Here is a 10,373-nt window from a genome sequence, read left to right on the forward strand (position 1 = left end):
GGCTGCCTGGCATCTCCATCTGGACAAATTTCAGGTTGTGTCACCTGTGAAGTATTAGCTGGGGTGTCCCAGTTTAAGAGGGGGGAATGCCTAGTAGAAGCAAGAACCTCACTCCCTTGTACTGCTGTGGATGGTTTCTATTGAATGCCATGAATCATTAGCGAGCCCACATTAGTTTCCATCAGTACTGAAAAAAATCATATTCACCCATTTAACATCTCACTTTAATACCCTGAGAGTTTTAAATTCGACAGAAGTTATACATGAGACTCCATTATCTTTGACAGAACCACACAATATTTTGAAAAACAGCTCATTTTATTAAGCAATTACAGAGGTCAATGGGTAATTTTCTGTTTTGCTTTTAACTCTGCTCCATCTTCTGTACAGGGTAGAACCAACAAGGATAACTGCCAAGACACAGCCAACAACTGCTGTTCCTATCAGCCAAAGCATATAAGGACTAGAAGCCAGGTCATCTATGCCAAGGAAGAAAAAAAAAAAAAAAAAAAAAAAAAAAGTTAAGAAAGGGGTTTTCAAAATGACAACCAAGTCAACTATAGTAATTCTAAAATGTGCTTCCTTCTACAAGCATGTTTAGGTTTATATTATATCACATTTTTTACATCTGTTGCTTGTTACAGTATAAAAGACTAAGCCTAGTATGGTAGCCATTATATGCACATATTTTCCTTAAAATTTGTATTGTGAATACTACTGCACATTCAAGTACCATGAAACAAAAAAAGTTTTAAACATTACATACATGAATGCTCACCAGTCTTCACTTCAGCAAGATCTTCATCTGAATCAAAGTCCGTATCCCCACTGAAGATCACAGGTCCATCAGAAGTTACAGTTAGGGATTGCCTCTCGATTATATCAGCCATTCTCCCTGCAATAAGACAATTTTAGCTATTAAAACTGTGGAGTCTTGAAGTCATGAGAGCAAAGAAAGATTAAATTGATAATGCAACAACTATATCTGTTAATAAGAGGAGTTAACCTATACCAAACATGACCCAAGAAGAAAGTATGAATGCCAGAAAGTTTACAATAGGACATTTAAGCCTATCTTACTTTTCCTTTGTGGGCAGTTCACAATGCAGGAATCTGTAGCAGATGGGACACATACTGAGGCGCTGCAATGAAAGAATACCTGTAGAAGGAGAGGCAATATCCCATCACTTAAGCCACAAAGCAAGAATCCATTTAAGGTATAAAAGTATTTTATCAAAGCATTGTTCCCCTTTATTGGCCAATCACCCACATAGATACACTGATAACTTTGTTTTCTCATCACTAAGTGATAATTTAAAAGGCATTCTTGATAACCAAGTTTTCAACTGTCTTACCAGTCCACCAAGAGCAACCTGGGTGTTGGGATCCACAAAAGTAAAGGTGCTGACCATAAAACGCTGGTAATGGCTCGGAAAAGCTAAGTTTTCTGAAGGTGCTCCAACAGCAAGCCTTTCAGTCAGGTAGTTGTCTCCAGGAAATGGGCAACTTAAAAAAACAAAAACAAGCTAGTTTGTTAAAGCTCAATTTATTTGTGGTATTACATGATCCTCAACTACAGCTACTTACCCATTAAACAAGATTGGCCATTGAGGATCATCAGTTGGATTAGCAGAGTTGGTTGCCCAGCAATTGTCCAAGACAAGAACCAGGCTGGGATCATTTCTGTTTAAAATACGAACCTCCACAAAGACAGGTTCTCTGAGCACCCTTACAATGGGGTAGTCTTCTTCAGCAAAGTATGAATTATATGCTCCATCTAGAAACAGAAGATATGCTCACACCATGGTCAAAAAAAAAAAAAAAAAAAAATCTCAGAATGCAGCCATTGAGCATGACTAATCCTGTACTTCACATGTTCTACTCTGCCATTATTATTTAATCGTGTTAGGTTAAAATAAGTGCACATGATTAGTAGCAGCTTTATATAAACAAGCTGCACATTAAAGGCATTGCCTGTTCTTCCACATCAGATTACATTATTGACTCGTACATTAGTTAAAATAGAAGATTTTGTATATTTAAATCTTATATGGATTGATATACAGTACGCCTGTATTCCATTTACCAAAGAGGGGTGGCAGACATCTGCCCTTATTAAACAGGGCTTTCAGATTTAAAATTACTAAGTGGCCCTATCCCACAAGGCCCTTTCCTCCTGGGAGCAGGTGGGTCTGGTCCCCCCTCCTTAGGGGAGGGGGCACGCTACATGATTATTGCCCCTTTATTTGGAAAAACAAGATCCCTAATGACTTTTGAAAAGTGATATGGGTTTGCTGCCCCCTTTACCATCTAGGATGGTCCCTAATCTATAGAAGGGTCTGGTTTCACAATCATGGGGGAAAACATACTTTTTAACTGGTAAAAAACCCCACATGACAAAGCATTTTTTGCCAGAAAATATTGTTATTGTGATAAAGTAATCAATTTTAGGGGTGTATGATTAAGGAGATTTAATGAAAGGTTCTATTTTGAATGCATATGCATTCAGGGGTTGGAAAAATATTTTGGCATTAAAGGATTTCTATAGGATTCCATTCCTAATTATGTTGGCCAATTTAGAATTGTAATTTAGTTACCATATGGTCCAATTAAATATAATAGAAACCATGAACAGAACAAAAGTTGATTTACCGTTTCCTTAGACATGCATAGTGTATTTTGAGATAGTACATGTTGTAGTACCCTGTATGGACTTCCGTCACTCCCTCACCTTGGCAATATTGTCTCATCTTGCTTTATCCACACCTGGCCATAACTTGCCCAACATTTTCATGTGGGAGTTTATGGGTGACAAATTGCCATATTACCTGTAGCTATTCTCATTTCCAGAAAGAGAGGTCCTTGAGTGGACACTGGAGATGGTGGCGGCAAGGTCAGCACTTCGATTTCCAGAGGGACAACATCAGTTTTTCCATACGTGCAGCGAACAGTTATTCTAAGTCAGAGCATTACAATTCAAATAACAAAAGTTGAATAAGCCATGATTTGTACCAAATGTGGAAAGGCAATGTCATACGTTTGTATACTCCCCAATTTCCAAATCTGGTATCTTACCTTACACTGCTGTCCCTTGTGATAGAGTATCCTTGCCATGTTTGAATTATTTTTGTTGCAACAAGTGTGCTTTCATAGATCATGCCATCAGGAGCCTGTTCAAAAGCAATTGAAATCGGTTACCAATCTACCATGCAATTTGTTTTTAGTATACAAACAGTGACTACACCAATATGATAAACCAGCTCTGACTTTCTTCCATCCAACTCCCCTTCCTGGTTCTCACCAATTAACATGCAGACCATTTTAATTATGGTCCAAGAAGATGTATTTCTGTTTAACCAGGAAAGCCTTTCCCCCCCCCAAACAGGGCAACTCCCCCCCCCCCCCAGACTTAAATTTACCCAACTCCTGGTTAAGTCAGCTGTTTCTCCACATTAGCCATTATTCAGTCCACCATATTTCTTAAATATCTTACCTGGTTTACAACATTGCATGCCAAAGGAAACCTAAAGCCAACAAATGAGTTGGTTTTTGAAATGCTCAAACTTGGGCATGAGGTGGAGTCCACGCCAACCAAATTGACTGAATCCAGTATTAAAGATGGCAAAGTGAGGTCTTTGGACACAACCACCACCATGTTGTTGTCATCAGTACATTGGGCAGTCACTATAAGAGAAATGCATGTTAGTGGAAAGACTGATTTCATCATTTGGCTTCCATTACCTAAAAGCAAATACTAGAGACAAAAATGAAATTTCTGGCCCTAGATAGCCACTTGACATGGCTGCAAGAGGAACATTTGTGTAAGCCATCAATATCCCTCCACCACAGTACTTTGTGCGAATCAATTCTGTTTTTTTTCCTTTAAATACCAGTCCATGTCATTGAACCTGATTAAAACAAAGCAAACATGCTTGTCAGCCTAACTAATTGGTGCATCGGGATTAATTGGTTTACCCCTCTGTGATTTTTGCATCTTAACCTACTAAGAAAATAAGTGCCATGTCTGCTAAAATCTCAATATAATAGTTGGGAAATGGAGATTAGACTTACCCATCCCCATAACAAGTTTTGACGTTAGAAAAGGCCCCATGTACTGCCAGGGTTTAGAGGCCCACACAAGCTTTACATTTGGGGGGGACATTTGTAAAGCATCAGGAAAATCATTGAAAACAGATCTAGTTATCCAATATGCACCTTCAGCAAATCTCAGATACTTTGGGACAAGATAAGCCTTTATACACAGACATCCAAGGCTGGGTCTACATAAGTGATAAAAAAAATGAGGGTAAATGCTCCCATTTGATCATTTTTTTTTTTTTTTTTTTTTTTAAATGTTGCAAACACGTTTCAGATAAGCGCCATAAACGTGCCTCAAGGAAACGTCCTGGTGTAGAATAATCCATTATAATGCATAGGGATTTCAAACAAACGCTTTAAAAGCCTCAGGTTAAACGCTGGGGAAAGTGTGTGGACCAAGCCTAAAAATAGTGTTTCAAACTTACATTTATTTCCATAGTAACAGGGATTTCCAGGGTCACTTTGGGTGTAGCAACATCCAACACTTTCACAAAGCCCTCTGGATACACTTGTGTTAGCACATGAAATACGGTCAGCTCTCGGGATAGCAGCACATTCATCATTACTGGGAGCATCCATTGCTTTGGAGAAATTATAGTTAGTACAAGGCAGCAATTTAGGCAATACTGTACACACCGCTCCCTCCCTATTTCATATAATTGTTCTTTTATCAGACTGCAATTTAGCTGGGATGGTATGCGATTCTTACAAATCGGGTGTTAGTTGGCCAAAGATTTGTCATGTGGTAGGCCAGACCTCTGGAATTTAATTTATAGGCCCAAACAGGTAAAAACGCAAGAATAGCAAGGCCAGGTACAGAAAAAAAAAAAAAACGCAAATATTCACATTCATGTAATGCACCACATATCTGTGTCTGCTGTCATTTTCCCCACTTGGAAGGCTCCAGTAATCAATTCCAGATTTTAAGCCAAAATTCACCTGGAAGAAGTGGGCACTTGAGATCCTTTTTGTGGTACTGGGGTTTTCCATCACGGAGAACTTCTTCTAGACTGATAGTCATAATGTGTTCCCCTTCCTGAAGTCAGATAAAAGCCAAAGTACACATTTAAGCAGTTTAAATAGAAATAGTCTCATCAATTGTACACCCATCCCTCACCTCAATGTCCAGCGACAGGAGAAATCCCCCCCAGTAGAGGAGATGGTTTTATTGCCAAGATGCTCCATATTGAGAACTTATTCAGCATGAAATTTACTGGGAATAAAACTGGGCACAAACAGAACATAGTTCTGAATGGATAGGTTAACTTCCTTTCACTGTGCCCATTTATCTCATGAACTTGTCAGTAGATAAATGGAATGAAATCCTCCAAACAATGCTCATATGAGCCCACCTTTGTTTTAATCCAAAACAAAAGCAGGTCACACCAAAGCTCAGAGGTAAACTAAAAGCCTGGAAATTATGCATCAACCACACCAAGACCATCTATCATTCCAGTCCATTCCTATTCCAACCAGAAGGTTTTCTATGAGGTAATTGAGCTCCCACCATTTTGACCAGCTTACCTGTTCTTTGACAAAGCAGCCATCAAATGAAGCAGTAACCATTATAGATCCATCAGAATCCTGTCCTATCCATGTGCCACAGGCAGAGCTATTATGCAGATAATGAGGTTTTCCATTATGATCTTAAAAAATAAAATTATGTTTTAGTAACTTGCTAGACAAGTGCAGGTTTAGGGCACCTGAATAATACTGGCATGTGTTTCTATTTTATTCTGACAAAGATTCAAAGTATTAGGGATTGAAGAACATTTTTAAATCTTACCTAAATCCAAAACACTTTTAGTTTTAAATAGAGCAGAGAAAGGTTAGACCCCTGTCTGTTGCCATATACATACAAACAATTTTTGAATCTTCTATACTTTAGACATGGCTGCATTAGCCATGTGAATGGTCTGATGGACATAAGGCTAAGCCCCTTCACATTTGACACTCAGCAGAAGACCTTCCTCTAAGCTTTACATGTGGTATGCATTGTCTTGGGTTACAAAAGCAAACATTAAAGCCAAGACCTCAGCATGCTAGTTATAGCACAAGCATAGAACTATGATCCCCCATACAGAGGTAGAAAGGTGTGGGGTTGGCAAGTCTTGGGATGACCAAAAGTCCTCCCCACAGTAAAGTCTTATAACAATGGAGATGCAACTACTCATTTACAAAAGAGTGAAAGAGGTTGCTGTATATTAAACAACCTGCACTGCTGTCTAAAAGGACCCTGATCCCATTCATTTAAAGTTCATTCTGTAGTCCAACCAGTATATTTCTTTACTATAAAGACACATCTACAATGACTAGCACATGCACACAAAAAAAAAAAAAAAATATAACTTTTACTCACCTATAACAGAGAGCACAAAAGCTGCATCATCCAGAACAGAAGGAAGAGAATATTGCATGTAATCATACCCACAGCGCAAGCGGGATGGATCATCCCAAGAATCCAAACCACCAGCCACAAAACCACAGAGCCAAAGCACCCCTACAAGAGCCAACACCATCTTTCCAGCAGCTACCAATACTAGCACTAGGTGAAATTCACTATTTATATGCTGAATCAGTAAAGTGATTGGACAGCTATGGTAGTGAGCCCAGGTGTACTGTGATAGTAACAGCAATCAGGTGAGGGGTAGTTTTATTTAACTCATTTGTAGCTGATAATCCTTACAAAAACATTTTTGGTAATATTTTGTGTTTAATATTTCATATATTTGTTAAATGATGACTCAGTATACGTGATACATCAGAAAAAAAATATCCTTGATGACTGAAACACGTGGCATTTCTATACAGATTATGAGAAGCATCCTTTAAAAAAATAGCTTTAATAATAACTTAACAAAGAGGGACATTAATTCTGTTGCACAGCAAGGCATTGCAAAACAGATTCTTTTTTTGTAGTGGAGTGGACTGCACTGGACTGCACATGAGTGGAGTGGACTTACTGTTACTATTAATAAGACAATGTTCTGTTAATTGCATTATAGAGTATAGTGCAAAGCTCATATGCATTACACATTATATAGAGCACAGACCTGACCAGTTAGTGTAATGTACTGTGGACTTGAGTGGAGATAAGTTGCATTAAGTGGAGTGGACTTACTGGTACTATCAATAGGACCATTTTATGAATTTTAATTGAATTATAGAGTATAGTGCAAAGCACATATGTAACAGACATAATATATATAGAGTATAGAACTGGGTAGACCAGTTAGTATAATGTAATGCACAGTGGAACACATTGAAGAATTCTGTATGAAACAGTGTAAGGAGAGGAGTAGTTTGGATTTACCCAAAGCATGCATGAAATGGACCGTCCATAGTATCCCACATTTTGAACCTATGACGTAGCCCTGGGTGTGTATTTATGGCAAATGGCCTGTAATTAGCCACTAATTTGCTTGTCAAAGACTATGTACACATGTGCCATTATTCTCGTATGATAATCGGCTCAGGGCCGATATCGGACAGGAATCTTGCATGTAGAGCTCTTGTCATCCGAACGACCGCCCTGGTGAATCCACTAATGAAGAATAATGGTAATACAAGTGAAGGGAGAGCGCAGCGGGGTGCTGCTCTCTTCTCCCCCTCCCCTCTCCATAGAGAATGGTGCTGCATGTATAGCACTCGTTCATACATTGTGCAGTCCTTAGAAAGGATCATGACAGGTCCTTTACAAAGACAATTATTGCACGTGTGTACATAGCCCAAGTCTGTATTGCACAATGATCACACACTAATTAAAATTCAATGCAGAGCAGAAAACCAGTCTAGAGCTATATTATTCTACAGGGATGTATCAGTGCCCTTGCAACAGTTTAAGGCTATAACATGCAGGAAGAATGTAGTGGTGTATGTCAAGTTGGAACACTAGCATGTTTATAGCTGTCCCTTGACATTTACAGATTTGTCCTAGCAGATCAATGAAAAACTACTGTATTTCCTACAGAGGACACAATGTGCCACTTGTCCTCCTGTCACCAGAAACAAACAATCAGGAAAGTTTGTTTGCAGCACCAGAAATCCAACAGCCAAATGTCACCTCAAAGGCTTCCTCAGACTGTTACAGAATAGGAAGAAATAACTAGTAAATTGACTGACCACGGTAAGGAGTAGTGGTTTTATCTTACTGATATAAAACCCTTGAAAACATAATTGCATAGAAGAAAATAATTCATCCTTATGACAGACACCAAATCGGCTGTGCCAGCCATACATAGACACGTAGCCACTTAGAGGCCAGCAAAACAGCAATCACATGGTGTCTGGGGGCCATTGTATTCAGTACCATGCACCACTATTCCAAGGTTCTGGCCCAGCTATCAGAACTACCTGGTCAACATGGGCCATTTACTTTTTAGCTCAGAACAAGCTCCCCTAGGAGGGGCACCACCCACCCAGAAGGTACTTGGGCAAGCAGGTGGCCTCACAATATCATTAAATGCAAGAAGCTTGCACATAATGTTGTGTTATGACAGATGGGTTCTAACTAATGTGTACTGTACCATCCTGTGTCAGAAGCATGCACCACAGGAGTTCACATTCTGTGTATTATTGCTTGATAATATTTCTTTGTAAAAACTATTTGCTTTTTAAACACTCAAAAGGTAAAAATAACCAGCTCCCAAAACAATAGAAGTCTTGATAGAATGCATATGGGGACAAATTCCTACAGTGTCCTTACAGTTCCCCAGTGTCAGGTGTGCGATGCCCCAAAAGACTACATCTTGCATAGATCTGTGCCTATTTAAATGGCTGCCTGGCATCTCCATCTGGACCAATTTCAGGTTGTGCCTGCTGTGAAGTATTAGCTGGGGTGTCCAAGTTGTGGGGGGGGGGGGGGGGGGAGAGTGCCTAGTAGAAGGAAGAACCTCACTCCCTTGTACTGCTGTGGATGGTTTCTATTGAATGCCATGAATCAGTAGCAAGCCCAGGTTAGTTTCCATCAGTACTGGAACAAATCATATTCACCCATTTAACATCCCAGTTTTAATACCCTGAGAGTTATAAATTTGACAGAAACTGTACATGAGACTCCATTATCTTTGACAGAACCACACAATATTTTGAAAAACAGCTCATTTTATTAAGCATTTACAGAGGTCAATGGACAATTTTCTGTTTTGCTTTCAACTCTGTTCCATCTTCTGTACAGGCTAGAACCAACAAGGATAACTGCCAAGACACAGCCAACAACTGCTGTTCCTATTAGCCAAAGCATGTAAGGACTAGAAGCCAGGTCATCTATGCAAAGATAAAAAAAAAGTACATTTTAGTGCACAGACATTAATTTACAAGTAAAACTACATGTACCCATATTTCATTGATTTTCACTGGTTTATATTAATGCGTGTTTGAGACAAGCAGCAAGAGTCTTACAATATTGTAAAGCAAGCCAAACTGTACTAGATGATTTGGCAATGTAGAATTGTACAAATGCATTAGCAAATGTTTAGCTTAAGGTATGCCCTCCCCACCTATATGACCAGAAGCAAGCTCAGCCCTGCAGTTTCTGCATTCCAATAGCCCCTCCAGATATGAGGTCTGGTTGTAACATGTTACTACACCATGAAAACCAGTTAGAAAAAGGGTTTTTCAAAATGACAACCAAGTCAAATATAGAGTAATTCTAAAATTTGCTTCCTTAGGTTTAATGACTAGAAGTCCATATTATGTCACCTCAACTTTTACATTTGTTGCTGGTTACAGTATAAAAGACTAAGCCTAGTATGGCAGCTGTAAATATACACATTTTCCTTAAAATGTGTATTGTGAATACTAGTGGACATTTTATGTACCATGAAGAGAAAAAAAAAAAAAAAAAAAAAGTTTTAAAAACATTACATACATGAATGCTCACCAGTCGCCACTTCAGCAAGATCTTCATCTGAATCAAAGTCCTTATCCCCACTGAAGATCACAGGTCCATCAGAAGTTACAGTTAGTGATTGCCTCTCAACTGTATCAGCCATCCTCCCTGCAATAAGACAACTTTAGCTATTAAAACTGGAGTCTTAAAGTCATGAGAGCAAAGACAGATTTAATGTGACTAATGCAACAGCTATATCTGTTAATTAGAGGAGTTAAAACTATACCAAACAAGATCCAAGAAGAAATTATGGAAAGCCAGAAAGTTTAGAATAGGACATTTAAAGCCACCCTACTTTTCCTTTGTGGGCAGTTCACAATGCAGGAATCTGTAGCAGATGGGACACATACTGAGGCGCTGCAGTGAAAGAATACCTGTAGGAGAA

The 10,373-nt window shown here is 38.9% G+C and overlaps 2 protein-coding genes across 4 annotated transcripts in view; both read right to left on the bottom strand.

Annotated features, from left to right (window-relative positions):
* LOC140323449 (zona pellucida sperm-binding protein 4-like) overlaps positions 1-10,373 on the bottom strand; it is a 53,866-nt gene that overhangs the window by 29,091 nt on the left and 14,402 nt on the right. Inside the window, exons 9-11 of one of the 3 annotated variants that reach the window (XM_072400505.1) lie at positions 10,284-10,362; positions 9,980-10,096; positions 9,184-9,363 (exon numbers count right to left, since the gene is read on the bottom strand). The exons of 1 other annotated variant lie outside the window; for it this stretch is intronic. In XM_072400505.1, the coding sequence (XP_072256606.1) occupies positions 9,206-9,363; positions 9,980-10,096; positions 10,284-10,362 (354 nt within the window). In that variant the 3' untranslated portion in view covers positions 9,184-9,205. Of the gene's footprint in view, positions 1-9,183; positions 9,364-9,967; positions 10,097-10,283; positions 10,363-10,373 lie in introns of those variants that run through there. One more of the 3 variants, XM_072400503.1, reaches the window with a different exon arrangement.
* LOC140323447 (zona pellucida sperm-binding protein 4-like) lies at positions 300-6,616 on the bottom strand. Its single transcript, XM_072400500.1, has 12 exons — positions 6,458-6,616; positions 5,623-5,744; positions 5,038-5,134; positions 4,524-4,679; positions 3,494-3,684; positions 3,076-3,170; positions 2,829-2,956; positions 1,588-1,777; positions 1,356-1,506; positions 1,081-1,159; positions 767-895; positions 300-479 (listed from the first exon to the last, which is right to left on the bottom strand). Exons 1-12 carry the CDS (start codon positions 6,513-6,515, stop codon positions 322-324), a joined length of 1,554 nt encoding a protein of 517 aa, XP_072256601.1. The 5' UTR covers positions 6,516-6,616; the 3' UTR covers positions 300-321.

The sequence above is a fragment of the Pyxicephalus adspersus genome, chromosome 2, assembly GCF_032062135.1.
Source record: "Pyxicephalus adspersus chromosome 2, UCB_Pads_2.0, whole genome shotgun sequence".
In the NCBI taxonomy this organism is placed as follows: Eukaryota; Metazoa; Chordata; class Amphibia; order Anura; family Pyxicephalidae; genus Pyxicephalus; species Pyxicephalus adspersus.

Excerpts from the sequence above, each read along its gene's own strand:
- LOC140323447 (XM_072400500.1), bottom strand. The coding sequence starts at position 6,515 with ATGCAATATTCTCTTCCTTCTGTTCTGGATGATGCAGCTTTTGTGCTC. Across the intron at positions 5,135-5,622 it reads GCTGCTTTGTCAAAGAACAG|GAAGGGGAACACATTATGAC; the intron begins GTAAGCTGGTCA and ends ATCTGACTTCAG. Across the intron at positions 1,160-1,355 it reads AGGTTGCTCTTGGTGGACTG|GTATTCTTTCATTGCAGCGC; the intron begins GTAAGACAGTTG and ends CTCCTTCTACAG.